This window comes from Trichosurus vulpecula, chromosome 3, assembly GCF_011100635.1.
Source record: "Trichosurus vulpecula isolate mTriVul1 chromosome 3, mTriVul1.pri, whole genome shotgun sequence".
NCBI classification, from domain to species: domain Eukaryota; kingdom Metazoa; phylum Chordata; class Mammalia; order Diprotodontia; family Phalangeridae; genus Trichosurus; species Trichosurus vulpecula.
The window spans coordinates 238839205-238855555 of record NC_050575.1 but is presented as its reverse complement, the minus strand read 5'-3'; the positions used below and the strand labels follow the sequence as shown (position 1 = coordinate 238855555).

The 16351-nt window shown below is 38.2% G+C and overlaps 1 protein-coding gene across 1 annotated transcript; it reads right to left on the bottom strand.

Annotated features, from left to right (window-relative positions):
* Window positions 1-14135: 14135 nt before the first annotated feature.
* On the bottom strand, window positions 14136-15049 carry LOC118843236 (60S ribosomal protein L6-like). Its single transcript, XM_036750750.1, has one exon. It carries the CDS (start codon window positions 15032-15034, stop codon window positions 14183-14185), a length of 852 nt encoding a protein of 283 aa, XP_036606645.1. The 5' UTR covers window positions 15035-15049; the 3' UTR covers window positions 14136-14182.
* Window positions 15050-16351: the final 1302 nt, after the last annotated feature.

Genomic DNA, 16351 nt, shown 5'->3' with positions numbered 1-16351 from the left:
GCTAATAAGATGCAAAACCTCTCAATAGAGGTTACCCTTAAAATCCAAGTAGAAAAAAAAAACAAGTGGATGGAGATTGAATATTGCCTAGATCAGTGGTGTCAAACTCAAACAGGAAAGAATAGAAAAATATAAAGGCCACATATTGACTAAGAAAACTATATTATAACATTATCTATGTTCTAATGTATTTTTATTTATTTTGTTAAATATTTCCCAATTACATTTTAATCTGGTTAAGGCAGCATATTTTATACCTCTGGACTAGATTATTACATACAATTAAATGCATGGCCCATTCAGATAGTTTTTGTCTTAGATGGCAGATAGATAATGAGTTGGATCTAGATTGAACAAGATATTCCTTGATATTCCCTTCTCCCTAGATTTTTGGGAAACCACTCTGTATTGGTTCTCCAAACTATTTGACTTTTCCTTCTCATTCTCCTTTGCTGAATTCTCATCCATACCATGCCTTCTAACCACAGGAGTTCTGCCATGTTCTATCCCAGGCCCTTATTTTTTTTTCCCTCTATACTGTTTTATTTAGGGATCTCATCAGTTCCCATGGATTTAAGTACCATCTCTATTCTTATGATTCTCAAATCTGCCTATTTTGCCTCAACCTCAATACTAAGCTCCAATCTTACACTTCCAACTGCCTTTCAGACATCTTGAACTAGATACCCAGGAGACATCTCAAACTCAACATGAGATGTTTCCCTAACACCCACAGGGGACCATCCTGTCTGGTGCTGCCCTGAGCAAGTGTGGTGGGGAGTGGCTATCACTGCTGGAGGCTATAGTGGTCTGGCAGTTTACCTGCTGATGATCCAGGGTCCCAGTGCTGGTGTCTGGTGTGTTCTGAGAACCTTGGGGTATCCCTGCATTTATATCTGCCTATTTGCCCAGGGCTCCACTGAAGCACATTGTCCACCCTGGAACTGACAGCCGCCTATTCCCCTAGCTATGGTGGGTTATGTGTAAGGGACTGGTACTGGTGTCTGCCTCTTTGCTTAGGCATCTGCTGGGTCCTGGCATTGCCACCTATCTTTTTGCCTGGGGCTATGCTGAAGTAGTTGCCAGTTCCCGGAGCTAGCTCTGCTGGGACATATACAGGGGGAGGGGTGAGCGGGTTGGCTGGTGTTACATTTATCTGCTCTACTAAACTAGGTCTCAGAATCACTTGCTTGTTTACTGAGGTGGGACTTGTGGCTGGCTCTCTGGGATGTTTTCTGTCCTAGACTGCATTCCCCTTTTACCTGAGTGAGATAGACCCCTCTTGCTGAGCTTCCAAATTCCTTAGGCTAAAATATTGTTTCACCTAATCTTTTTGGTTGTTCTGTTGTTCCAGGATTTGTTTTGCAGCACTATTTTATGGTTATTTGAAGGTGAGTATGGGAGAGTCACAGCAATTTCCTGCTTACTCTACCATCTTGGCTTCTGGAAGTCCCAGGCTTCTTAAAATTTACCCCCCAATATACACTTTTTGATTTATTGACACTGGCCTCCTTATTTTTCCAAGAAGAAGACACTGTCCCTTGGCTCTGGACATTTTCTCTATCCCTCATTGCTGAAATGCTCTTCCACCTTATTTCTGTCTACTGACTTCCTTGCCTTCCTTCAAGCCCCAACTAAAATCCCATCTTCTACAGGAAGCCTTTCCCCACACCTCTTAATTCTAGTGCCTCCCCTTTGTTAATTATTTTCTATTGATATTGCATGTTTTGTTTTTATATATTTATTTGTTGTCTATCCCCACTAAACTGTGAGTTCCTTGAGGGCAGGAACTGCCTTTTGTCTCTTTTTTGTTTGCTCAGCGCTTAGCACAGTGCCTGGCACAGAGTAGATTCTTAATAAATGTTTAGTGATTAATTGTAAAGCCCAGCTTTATAACATTAATATCATCTGTACAATGCTATATGTCAAAGAATCATGGGACAACACTATGACTAAAGAATCAGTATTATGTATAATCTTAATGGTAATCTATTGATGCCTGGCATGTAAAAGTGGATTACAGCATATGACCAAGAGAGATTTGTGTTACAAAGTTTGACAAAAATTAGCACCTGGGAGGTATATTGCCAGAAATAGAGTTGAGTCTTTTGTGTTATGATAGAACACCTGCCTTGGGGCTACACTATGAAGTTTTGTTTCATAGCATAGAAGTTCTCCATTATGTGGAGTATATCTCCTATGCAACATTTACAAGAGGAAACACAAAAATCACAGAGAGTGGTTAGAGAATAAACTCTGTTAAAATGTCAGACAGGTAGGCAACACAGTGAATTGAATGCTAGAGCAGGAGTCAGGAAGTCCTGAGTTCAAATCTAGCCTCAGATATTTCATTACTATGTAAATTACAGCAGGGAAAGTCACTTAACCAATATCTGCCTAAATGTTCTCCTCTATAGAGGGGCATATTAATAGCACTGAGCTCCCAGGATTCTTGTGAGCATAAAATGAGATTATATTCATGAAGTGCTTTACAAATATTAAAGTATTATATAAATGTAACCCTGAGAATAGAGATTTTTTTCAATTTTTTTGATTCCCCTTGGGGATCCCATTACACAGTACCCATTACAACGATCAATGCTTACTGATTAATTGATATAGATGAATTGTGATCTAAACTAGTGAAGAGAATACCAAATTTGGTGTGGTTATTGAGGCTTCAAAATATAAAGCATTTGGCATCATAGGATTTAGTTTGACTAAAAATGATTTGGCAAAAAAATCTCAGAAATGTCAAATGATATGTGTCTTTCTTTCATCCCAGAGAGGGGCAAGGTAAGAGAGAACCTCCTTCTCCCTCCTCATTGGTAGAAAAAGGTAAAGTTTGATAAAAAAGAAATGGTTCCAAAGCAAAAAACAATACTGATACTATTTCCAAAGCTTTCATAGGCCAGGTCAGGGTGAGTGTTCCTCTGAAAAGATGATCTCCAATAACCAATCATTGAGGGCATCTAGGAGGCACAGAGGATAGAGTGCCTGGATGGGAGTCAGGAAGCCTCAGCTTCCTGGGTTCAACTTGGGCTTGAGACACTTATTAGATGTGTGACCTGGTCACTAAACCTTGCTTGCCCATTTCCTCTTCTGCAAAATGAGCTAAAGAAGGAAATGGCTTTAATATCTTTGTGAAGAAGACCCCAAATGGAGTCACAAAGAGTCAGACTCAACTGAAGAACAACTCATCCACAACAATAATCAATCATAAGGAGGCAATCCAATCACTAGAGACCAATAAGATGAGCTTACAATATCTTCCTAGCAAGGTGCCTATTTTTAGCAAGACTCCAGTCACCATGCCCTCATTCACAGGAGAGGTTTCATTCTAACAGAGATCCATGTCTTGTAATCATACCAATAAGATGGGTAGATTGCCAAATGAGTCAGGTATTCCTGATTACCCTTCTTACAGATAAAATGGTATACTAATAATATTCCATACATGTGAAATTCAATTTAAGGGACAATTATTAAGCATTTCTATGTTCCAGGCACTGGGCCAAGTGCTGGGGATACAGAAAGAGGCAAAAGATAGTCTCTGACTTCAAAGGGGCTTAGAATCGAATGGAGGAGAAAACATGCAAAATAAATAAACAGAAAGCAAGCTATTAATAGGATAAAGTGGAAATAATAGAAGGAAGGCACTGGAATTAAGAGGGGTTGGGGACAGCTTCCTATAGGAGGTCTGCTAAAGAGTTTGACTAAAGAATTTAGTAGAATAGCAATGTATTGTAGAGTGTTTGAGAACATTTTGTTCAATCTCTCATTGTACAAAGAAAGAAACTGAAGTACAGTGGTCAAGTGACTTATTCAAGTCACACAGACAATACATAGAAAAGCTAGAATTCAAATCTAGGTCTTTATGACAGCAAATGTAATGTCTTTTCACTCCTTGACATGGGATTTATAAATATGCATATGCCAGACAGCATTTTACAAAATAGACTAGTAATATCTTATTAAGCAGAGTGCTTCTATGTCTCCCTTCTCCCCATGTAATCATTTGCATGTCATTTTTACTATCATTTTGTCTTAAAGTTTCAAAAATAGCCACATTATGTTTTATAAATTTGCATGCATTAGGAGGTATAATCAATGTAGAGTGAAAAAAATAAATGAAACTTCTCAATCACACCTGTAGTTCTCAATAAAATACATTTTTATTTTAATATATAATTCATTTTGGTGAAAAATAGTTTTTTTTCAGTGTATGCTAGTGCAAGAAGCCATAGTTCATAGAATAACTAGTTCCCATTACATCATATTCTTCAATTTTATAAATTACTTTCTGAGAGTAAAGTGGTCTTTGGACCACCCTAGCCAACTTCCTTTTGAAATTGTATTAACTCATTGTCCAACAACTCTTTATTTCCCGTCAGCTATGCTCCTTATACTTAGTCCAGGATGATCATGTTCCCAGGAAACTCATCCACCTTTGATATTGCATCAACGTTGGTGTTCAAACGTCATCCATATCTTCAGTAACCTCTGCCTCTGTGATTGGAGTATTGGAGAGTGGAGCAAAGAACATCTCCCAAAGCCTCCGATTAAAGATGACTCCCAGACCAAACAACTCATCATTTCATACCATCTCTTCAAATGGACTTCTCTGTGATCTCTGCCTAGCAAATAGTAAATGTTTGCTGACTGACAACAAAAGATTATTAAGTGCTTTGGATTATAAGATTTAGAGCTAGGCTCTGGGAGATTCAAGTTTCCCAGGATCACAGGAAGTACCACAGTTGGGATATTAAGCCGCTGATCATCATCATCATTATCATCATCATGATGATCACTATCCTCATTATCCTAATAATCATTACCATCACCATTATCATCATCATCCATATAGTACCTTAAGGTTTGCAAATACTTCATAAGTATTATGTCATTTGACCCTCACAACAACCCTAAGAAGTAGGTGCTGTTATTCTTAGGATTTTGAAAACAAAGACTGAGGAAAACTGAGGCTAAGTGACTTATCCAGAAGCACATATTTAAATAAGTATCCCAAGTAGAATTTTAAGTCAGGGCTCTCTGACTCCATGTGCAGCACTCTATCCACTACACTACCTACCTGCCCAAAGAGGATTTTTCCAACTCTAGTGTTATCTCCCTTATATCACATTGTTCTTTATTAGCTCCTGCCTATTTAGTCTGATCCAATCTATTTGATAAGTTGGCATGGTATAGTTCGGCAGTGAGTAAGTTATGGCCCATAGGCCACATCTAGCCTACCAACTGCTTTTGAATGGTCCATGAACTAAGAACACTTTTATATTTTTAAATAAAGTTTTTTGGAACAAAGTCATACTCATTTGTTTTCATGTTGTGTGGCTACTTTTGCACCAGAATGGCAGAATTAAGTGACTATGACAGAGACTGTATGTGGTATTCTCATCACTGCTGCTTAGCACACTACAAATCATAGTGACACAGCTCTAACGTGACAGAGTTGCAACTACTATGAGTATTGCCACCATATTGAAACTTTTTTTAATTACCACTGCATACCCATTATGTGAAAACAAGAAATGAAGAGAGAGGGAGAACAAAGTTTTGTTATGATTTTGTTTAGTTTTGTTTTAAACCTCAGGGCTGAGAGTGAAATTCTGACTGACAACTGTCTTTAACCACTACTATTGAACACTTAATAGCTTTGTAAGTTAGCTTTTTGCTACAAACTTGATGTTTCTTAATGAATTTAACCTAAAATTAGAAGAAATCATGTATGTAATACACACACACACACACACATATATATATATATATATATATATATATATATATATATATAAATATATACACACACATGTATATACACACATATCTATATAGATATAGATATGTGTGTGTCTATGTCTCTATACATGCATCTAGGTGGTCCAGAGGATAGAGTGCTAGGACTGGAATCAGAAAGACTCATTTTCCTGAGTTGAAATCTGGCCTGAGACAGTTACTAGCTATGTTACCCTCAGCAAATCATTCAACCCTGTTTGTCTCAGTTTCCTCATACGTAATATGATCTGCAGAAGGAAACGGCAAACCACTCTAGTGTCTTTGCCAAGAAAACCCAAAATGGAATCGCAAAAAATCAAACATGACTGAAAATGACTGAACAACAAACAAAAGCAATACACATATACACATACACATACAAACATTCAGTAAAGTCAGTTCAACAACCATTAGAGCTTTTTGAATCATAAGTCATTTGCTGTGTTATATACTTCCCATGCCATCAAAAGTTAAAATGAGAAGCTAAATATCCATTTCCGCATAGTTTTGAAGTATATATTTTATGAGCTCAAACTGTACTTCCAACAGTGTTTTTTTTTTCAAAATCCATTAAATTGAATAATTGAGGAACTGCCATATAACTGTCAGGTGTAAGTGATTAACCTGCAATATGTTGTTGTTTAGTCATTCGGTGGTGCCCAACTCTTCATGATTCTGTGGACCGTACTGTCCATGGAGTTATCTTAGTAAAGATACTAGAGTGAGTTGCCATTTCCTTCTCCAGTAGGTTAAAGCAAACAAGGTTAATTAACTTGCCCAGGGTCACACAGCTAGTAAGTGTCAGAGGTCAAATTTGAACTCAGGTCCTTCTGACTCCAAGGTCAGTGCTCTATCCACTGAGAGAACTAGCTGCCTCCTATCTGTAATATAATGATATGCTCAAAGGCATATATTAACAGAAGAATCTAACTGAATTTGCTAAATGCCTTCCAAACAATTAATAAATAAACATGATAAATAATATAATAAAATTATATCCTCATGGATTGATATCAGTATTAGGCAGTACCTACCTGTGCGAAAAGATATTTCAAAAGATAGAATATGTAAATCTTATTATATGCTTACCTCATGAGATGCACATTTAAAATCAATTTTGATGATAAGTGACAATGACTTTGAACCCCAGTTAAGCAAAAAGCTATCCCAAATAAGAATTATATTCTTGCCATCAAAATATCCATATTTTAAAATTTTACTGAATTACTAATTTTATAATTTGAATTTCATCAATAAAAATTGTAGAAATCCATTTTTATCTCTTATTATGTAAGTAACTGCATAATAACCTCAATTTTGCCTCTTAGCCCACAAGGACTAAAATATTTACTATTTGGCCCTTTATATAAAAAGTTTACTAATTCCTGCTTTTGTAGGTGGAGAGCCAGCCTCAGAATCAAGAAGAGCTCAGTTAAAGTCTCACTTCTGAAACATGCTTGCTGCATAGGCTATTCATTGCATTAATAAAGGGCATTCCTAAACCAGCAGCTCACTACACCAATGATATTGCAGGCCTTATTTTAAAATAAGAACAGAAAATGAAAAGAAATTCTTATAGTAGAGGATGTAATAGTGAATAGCTAACATTTATATAGCAATTACTCTGTGCTGAAAAACTCATGCCTCATGTCCGTCCTCCTTGTGCACATCTCTTCATTTAGCTAGAGTGATCCTAATACAAAGAACACACAATGTATATTAACATTAGCGCCACACTCAAAGTCTGAGAAGACTGATAGGAACTGTCAGAACTTATCCTCTGCTGGCATAGGCTCCAACAACCAGTTATTACCTCTTTTCTGCAATGAATAAAGGGTCAAGAAACTGGGCAATAGGTTACCTAAGAGGGGTACTTATTCTATCTACTCCTCTGTACATTTATAAACATGGTTTCAGTATGTTGCATTCCTATCTATACTTTGAAGCTCAATTTAAATGCTACTCTCACCAAAAACCTTTTTTTGATGCTCTGAATACATAAAAATTTCCCTATGACACACCTCTTGGGTTTGAACCTTTCTAGTGTACTTATGATATAATATTGTTTATCACAGTTATCTATATTTCTGTTTTATCATCTAATCCACTACAAGTTCTATAAGGTCAGAAACTTTGTCTTATCTAAAGCTCATATTTTTCAGCATAGTTTTCTTCAACACACTTCAGCACACATGCACTGCCTATAGATACAGATAAATGGTGTGTATGTGTATACGTGTATATATCTATATAGATACATAAACACATTAAAATATTTACATAATGTTAGTTCTTGTTTGGTAGTTTCAGTCATGTCTGACTCTTCATACAACCATTTGAGATTTTCTTGGCAAAGGTATTAGACTGATTTGGCATTTCCTTCTCTAGCTCATCTTATCAATGAGGAAACTGAGGCAAAAAGGGTTAAGTGACTTGCTGAGGATCACAGAGGTAATGAGTGTCTGAAAGCAGATTTGAACTCAGGAAAATGAGTCTTCCTCACTCAAGGCCTGGCATTCTATATACTGTGCCACCTAGCCTTGTGCACACATACACATATATGTGCATACATGTATGCATATATGGGCATGTGTGTATATTTATATATTTAATTAATATTTATGTGCCATGAAGAGAGAGTCTAAGCTTTATTCATCTTCATCTCTCCCCCAGGTGTCGGCCTGCGCATTAGTGGCCCTTAATAAATATTTGCCAGAATGAATGGGGGGTGGAGCAGCGATACCACGCAGCAAATGAAAGCTAAACTTGGACCATATGTCTAGTCTAAATAGTATAAACCTGATTTCAAGTGTGATTATCACAAATATTCATGAATGCATACAGCTTCCATGGTTTACTAGGTAAATAATGCTTTTCTTATTCTTTCCATTCACTCCTAATTATGAAAGAATCAGTGTCTGCTCCCTCTCAGGCTGCTTTTCCCCTGTGTTTTACTTCTTCTGTTTTGTTCAGTTAATTTTCTCAAGGACAATTAAATTGGAATCCAGAGAGAGAGAGAGAGAGTGAGAGAGAGAGAGAGAGAGAGAGAGAGAGAGAGAGAGAGAGAGAAGAGAAGGGCTTTTGGCTTATTCTAATTTATTCTGTTTTGATTACTCTAAAGTGAACAATCAGCCCAATTCTCTCCTGCTCACTGGCAGATGTGCATATCCCTAAACCCAGAGAGGAAAGGAGCCTCGACCTTTACCACCGCCAATATTTTTCCTAAGGTCTGGGCTAAAGAAGCATCTCTGAACAGTAGCAAGAGTCTATATAACCAATATCAAGGGGACTTTTGGCCTATCTGAAATAAACTGTTTATATACTAGTTTTCTTTTTCTGTAGAGGTCTTCCCAATGATGAATCTTTTTTTTCTTATTGAATATGAATTTTTAGGCAGTTCATTTCACCTCTCTCTTCCTCAGTTTTCTCATATATAAAAAATGAATGGGCAGAATTAGTTTCACTGATTGAAACTAAAAGAAATAAGTGGAAGGGTTAAACAGGTAAAATTAGACTTTTAAGAAAGAGAAATCAAACAAAAAATTCCTAACTGGAGTTATAGTAGGATGTATTTTCTCAGGAGGTACAACAGTCCCCCTCAAAGGATGCATTTAAGAAAAGGCTGGAAGGCTACTATATAGTAGGTTATATAGTAGAGAAGGCTATATAGTAGAGAATGACCTTTATCAGTCAAATATAGATTTGACTAGATGGTCTGAGATCCCTTTAAAATTTGAAATCTGTGATTACTGATTTTGTCAGCTGTATGACCTTGGTCAAATCATTTAATTTCAGGTTCCTCATTTTTTGAAGCTAGAATAATCTGCATTCTGGGACTCACCATATTTTTATGAGGCTCAAATGGCCTAACGTTAGTTATGGTATTTCACCATGAATCATTATAATTTGAAGATACAAGAAAGTTTTCCAATCACAGTTTTGTAAAGGGCTGGCCGTGATCTTTTACTATTGATAGATTTCACCAGTGCATGTATGACTTCTCAAGATCCCATGTTCCTAAAAGAGCCAGGCCTAAAGCATCCTCTTCTGGTACCAAATATAATGATAAATAACAGGATCAACATTTTGCATATAGAAAGGACTTTAGTTTTCATCAATTCCAAGCCCCTCATGGTAGTGATAAGGAAACTTAAACCCAAAGAGGTGAAGTGACTTGTCCAGGGTCACATGGATAGTAAAAGTTTTAAATTAGATTTGAACCCAGGTCACCTTGACTCCAATACTAGCACTCTATCCACCACAGCACACTGACTTTCAGATGTATAAACTTATTGACAGATTAGTTCTTCCATTTATGCAAACTTCATGGAGTGGTACTCAGAGAGGCTCTTATCTGAACACAAAGTCAAAAATTTAAAAAAAATATAAATCCATAGCTATTAGATGACTGCAACCATTGTCACAAGAACTGTGTATGATTTGAGTACTGCCATTCACCTCCTTAGAGACTTTAGTCAAGCCTCACCTCTCTTAGTTCTAGCTTCTACATGTATAAAATGAGCATGTTGGAGTAAATGAACTCTAAAGTTACTTTCAGCTTTGCGTTGATAATTCTGTGAACGATGAGGGGGCATTTCCAGTGATTATACAACACAAATTGCTCTTTGCCCAAGGTATCAAAGTAGCAACTATTAGGATGGCTATTTACAATGGAGCAATCACGCATCAGCAATCTAAAAATGAGTCCTCTCCCACACTAACTCCTGCTTCCACTGAACCATATACTCCTTGTCTTTACAGATGTATGTCCAAAGTGTTTCTCCATGTCTTTCCCTCTTCCTGAAAAGCACTTCCTTTAAAGCTTTATAGAATAAATGTTTATACATATGTCAAATTTTTTTTTTAATGCAATTTATTTATTTAACATATTTGGTTTTCAGCATTGATTTTCACAACAGTTTGAATTACAAATTTTCTCCCCATTTCTGCCCTCCCCCCCCCACTCCAAGATGGCGTATATTCTGGTTGCCCTGTTCCCCAGTCAGCCCTCCCCTCTATCACCCCCCTCCCCTCTCATCCCCTTTTCCCTTCCTTTCTTGTAGGGCAAGATAAATTTCTACGCCCCATTGCCTGTGTATCTTATTTTTTAGTTGCATACAAAGAGTTTTTTTGTTTTTGAACATCTGATTTTAAAACTTTGAGTTCCAAATTCCCTTCCTTCTTCCCTTCCCACCCACCCTCCCTAAGAAGTTGAGCAATTCAACCTAGGCCACACATGTATTATTATGTATAACCCTTCCACAATATTCATGTTGTGAAAGGCTAACTACATTTTGCTCCTTCCCAACCCATCCCGCTTTATTGAATTTTCTTCCTTGACCCTGTCCCCTTTCCAAAGTGTTTGTTTTGATTACCTCCACCCCCATCTGCCCTCCACTCCATCATCCCCCTGCCTTTTATTTTTTTTTTATCTTCCTCCCTCTTCTTTCCTGTGGGGTAAGATACCCAACTGAGTATGTATGGTATTCCCCCTCAGGCCAAATCTGATGAGAGCAAGGTTCACTCATTCCCCCCTCACCTGCCCACTCCCCTCCTCTCCTAGAACTGCTTCCTCTTGCCACCTTTATGGGAGATAATCCACCCCATTCTATCTCTCCCTATCTCCCTCTCTCAGTAAGTTACTCTCTCATCCCTTAATTTCATTTTATTCCTTTTAGCTATCTTCCCTTCATCCTCAACTCACCCTGTGTCTGCTCTCTTTCTTTTACATATATATATATATATACACATACATACACATACATACATATACACATAGATACATGCATACATACACATTCACTTATATATATACATAAACATATATATATGCATATATATATATATATGCATATTCCCTTCAACTACCCTAATACTGAGGTCTCATGAATCATACTCATCATCTTTCCATGTAGGAATGTAAACAAAACAGTTCAACTTTAGTAAGTCCCTTGCAATTTCCGTTTCTTGATTACCTTTTCATGCTTCTCTTTATTCTTGTGTTTGAAAGTCAAATTTTCTATTCAGTTCTGGTCTTTTCACTGAGAAAGCTTGAAAGTCCTCCATTTTATTGAAAGTCCATATTTTGCCTTGGAACATGATACTCAGTTTTGCTGGGTAGGTGATTCTAGGTTTTAATCCTAGCTCCATTGACCTCCGGAATATCGCATTCCACGCCCTTTGATCTCTTAATGTAGAAGCTGCCAGGTCTTGGATTATTCTGATTGGGTTTCCACAATATTCAAATTGTTTCTTTCTGGCTGCTTGCAGTATTTTCTCCTTGATCTGGGAGCTCTGGAATTTGGCAACAATATTCCTAGGAGATTTCTTTTTGGGATCTATTTGCGGAGGCGATCGATGGATTCTTTCAATTTCTATTTTGCCCTGTGGCTCTAGAATATCAGGGCAGTTCTCCTTGATAATTTCCTGAAAGATGGTATCTAGGCTCTTTTTTTGATCATGGCTTTCAGGTAGTCCAATAATTTTTAAATTATCTCTCCTGGATCTATTTTCCAGGTCAGTGGTTTTTCCAAGGAGATATTTCACATTGTCTTCCATTTTTTCATTCCTCTGGTTCCGTTTTATAATATCCTGATTTCTCATAAAGTCACTAGCTTCCACTTGCTCCAATCTAATTTTTAAAGTAGTATTTTCTTCAGTGGTCTTTTGGACCTCCTTTTCCATTTGGCTAATTCTGCCTTTCAAGGAATTCTTCTCCTCATTGGCTTTTTGGAGCTCTTTTGCCATTTGAGTTAGTCTGTTTTTTAAGGTGTTGTTTTCTTCAGTGTATTTTTCAGTATTTTTTTGGATCTCCTTTAGCAAGTCATTGACTTGTTTTTCATGGTTTTCTCGCATCCTTCTTATTTCTCTTCCCAATTTTTCCTCTACTTCTCTAACTTGCTTTTCCAAATCCTTTTTGAGTTCTTCTATGGTCTGGGGCCAGTTCATGTTTTTCTTGGAGGCTTTGGTTGTAGGCTCTATGACTTTGCTGTCTTCTTTAGGCTGTATGTTTTGGTCTTCTTTGTCACCAAAGAAAGAATCCAAAGTCTGAGACTGAATCTGGGCGCGTTTTCGCGTCCTGGCCATATTCCCAACCAACTAACTTGACCCTTGAGTTTTTCAGTGGGGTATGACTGCTTGTAGATTACAGAGTTCTATGTTCTACGTTTGGGGGGGAGGTGCCAGCTCTGTCAGAGCCGCACTCCTCCTTCCCCAAGGACCCCCAGTCCAGACTGGGCTCAGATCTTCGGCAGGCTGTGCACCCCTGCTGTGATCTGCCACTTAATTCCCCCCACCAGGTGGGCCTGGAGCCGGAAGTAACAACAGCTGTAGCTGCCCCACCTCCGCTGCCCCCGGGGCTGGAAGCCGAACCGCGAACTCCTTCCACTCCCGCAGCTTTTCCCACTAACCTTCTCCGCAGTCTTTGGTGTTTGTGGGTCGAGGGGCCTGGTAACTGCTCACGTATTCAGGGAGCTAGGGCCCCCTCCGCCCGGCTTCCGGTCTGGATCGTCCACGCCGCTCAGGCTGGGCTCTGCTCCACTCCGTTCCCAGCTCCCAGCTCCCAGCTCCCAGCTCCATGTGGAATATAGCTCACCCAGAGACCATCCGGGCTGTCCTGGGCTGGAGCCCTGCTTCCCTCTGTTGTTCTGTGGGTTCTGCCGTTCTAGAATTGGTTCAGAGCCATTTTTATAGGTTTTTGGAGGGACTCCGGTAAGGAGCTCACTCTAGTCCGTGCTTACCAGCCGCCATCTTGGCTCCGCCCCCCTACATATGTCAAATTTAATGTCCCAGGCAATGTCTTATAAGAAGCCTTTCCTGAGGGCCTCAGTCTGAAAAAAATATTTTCTCATGTAGCCTCACATAACACTTTTAAACTTCTTTATAGATTTGCCATATATTCCTTAATATTAAGATTGCTTGTGCCTATATCTTATTTTTCCAACTGAAATATAAGTTTTGGTAGTGGAGCATAGTGGGAGAATTAAAAAAATAGATTTAGAATCAAAACACAGCTCTAACACTTTAACACAGAGTAACAAAGTTATTATGCCTTAAATTTGGGCAAATTCCTTGATTTCCCTGGGAAAGAGACTCCTCATCTGTAAAATGTGGGAATGAGAATAAATGAGTGGTGAAGCCCCTTCCAGCTCTAAAGCTAATAATCTCTCAGTTCTTTTCTTGCTCTAAAATACAGAAATTTTGAGGGTATGGACCATGTCTTATCTGTCCATATTAATCTATTCTTCCTTGCTTAGAACAGGGGGATGGGGGACGCAGATGGGAGAAGTCCAATGTTTTGTTGTGTTCGTTCCTGTTTCTTTTTTTCTTTTTTTCTTTTTTTTTTTTTTAACTATTCCAAATATTTTAATAAGAGTTCTCTGGAAGGCATTTAAAACACCAGTTTGTGCGGATAAACTCCATTGGAGAGAGAGAATACAGAACGCAGGTAGCCACGGAGCTGAGGAATTTTCTTGATTTGGGGCAGGATCTGAGAGTCCACTGTTTTCTGATCAGCCTTGCGCTGCTCTGTAATCTCGTATTTCTCTTTTTCTGTGTCAAAAATCTCTCCTTCTTGGTGCCTAGGTTTACGGAGCCTCTTCTTCTTGAAGTAAGCATCAGTAAGATGATTTGGAATTTTTACACCTGAAAGGTTAACCCTGGTAGAGGTGGCAATGACAAATTTCTGATGGGTCCTTCTCAGAGGAACACGGTTGATGGTCAGAGGTCCAGTCACCAGTAGCAAGCCACTAGCCAGCTGCTTCAGGAAAACCACTCGCTTGCCCCTGTGGCGGCCAGTGAGCATGATCAGAACAGTGCCTGGCTTGATGCTAGCTCGAAGTCTCCTCACATGCTGGCTGAAGGGCTTTTTGCCATGACTTAGCAGCTTTCTAGGCACATCCTCAGTAGGGTAATACCGAGGCATTTTGCGAATCTTCACCACACGGGTTCCTCCATTCTTATCACCACCAACTGGCTTTGAGATAGTAGCAGGCACCTTCTCTTTCTTTTTCCTTTCAATCCGGGTTTTTGGTGCAGCATATTTCCGCTTGTACATGGCTCTCCGGGAATACATTGCAGACCTGGAGTATCTACCAATCCCTCGGGCCAGGACTGGGTTCCGACTGCAATGCTTTCGAGGCTTTTTCACCACCTTTTCAGCCACATCTTCCTTTTTGTTCTCTTTTTTTTCCTTTTTGACCTTCTTTTCCTTTGGTTCCTTTGGAGGCTTTTTGTCCGCCATCTTGAGCGAGGGGAAAGAGCTGTTTCTTTTTTTCAAAATGAATATCCAAACAAATTGAACCTTTGGAAATTGAAGAGCAGTAGAATGTAAGTTCCCTTAGGTACAGGACCATCTCATTTTTGTCTTTGTATGTACAGGATTTAGCACAGTGTCAGGCACAAAGAAGGTCCTTAATTTTAGTAGATATTTGCTTATAGAACCCATGAAGTAAATACAAACCCACTCTAATGGTTGCCCACCATTTTTTCAAAAGTCCAGCAACTTTTGTTGAACCTTTTAACCCTTATTAATATTTATTAAGCATAGTCAAGTCATTTAACCTTGCAGAACCCCAGGTAACTCTCTAAGAAAGACTTTTAATTGGAAAATGGTAGAAATAGTTTCTTCACTGAAAGATGCTACAGTGGTAAAAAAAAATTAAAAGTAATTACATTATAAAAAATAATTTATACTCATGTATGTATAAAGAGTGGCTGAATAAAAATGGAGATTGATTAACTAGTGTTTATTTGTAAGTTGAAGTTAGATTAGTGACTTTTAACATGGGTCTATGAATTTGGTTTATTTTGTCTTGAATATTTTGGTAACTATATTTCAATGTACTTTGTTTCTTTTGTAATCCTATCAATTTTATTTTATGCACTTGAAAATGTTATTCTGAGAAGGGATCCATAGGGTTTGCCAGACTCCTAAAAGGGCGGGCACACACACACGCGCACACACACACACACACACACACACACACAAACACACACACATACCCATAGCTTAAGAACTGTTGATAGATAGTAAAAGATGGTACAGCTCATGGTAAAACTATGATGCAACCTTGGTTAAATAGCATCATTTCGAATTCATTTTTCCACCTACGTGGAAAATACATACATACATGTGTATATACATATGTGCACATGTGTGTATAAGTGTATTATACAGATTTGTATATAAGTGTATATAGCACAAAGTGTGTACTTAATAAATATTTATTGAAATTAGTTGAAATATACATATATATTCACATATATGTGCTATCCCATTTAACAAAAAAAATATAGTCATTTAATCTGTCAGTTTCATATGTAATATCATGTCTCGTGTCTTAGTACCTGATGAAGGCAAATATCTGAACGGTTAACTGACAAAGATTCCCATTGGGGAGGAGAAGAGAAAAGACAGGAAAGGCTTACTACATTTTCCTTAAAATCACCTTGATTTCTAGAATTTCTTTCTTAGATTCTTATACATAGTCATAACTAGGGCAGAGAGACTAGGGTCTTGCCTAAGAGGATTGAGATCACAAGGGTTCAAGACTAGCAA

Bases quoted from the DNA above. Each gene is read 5' to 3' on its own strand.
- LOC118843236 (XM_036750750.1), bottom strand. From the start codon at position 15,034: ATGGCGGACAAAAAGCCTCCAAAGGAACCAAAGGAAAAGAAGGTCAAA.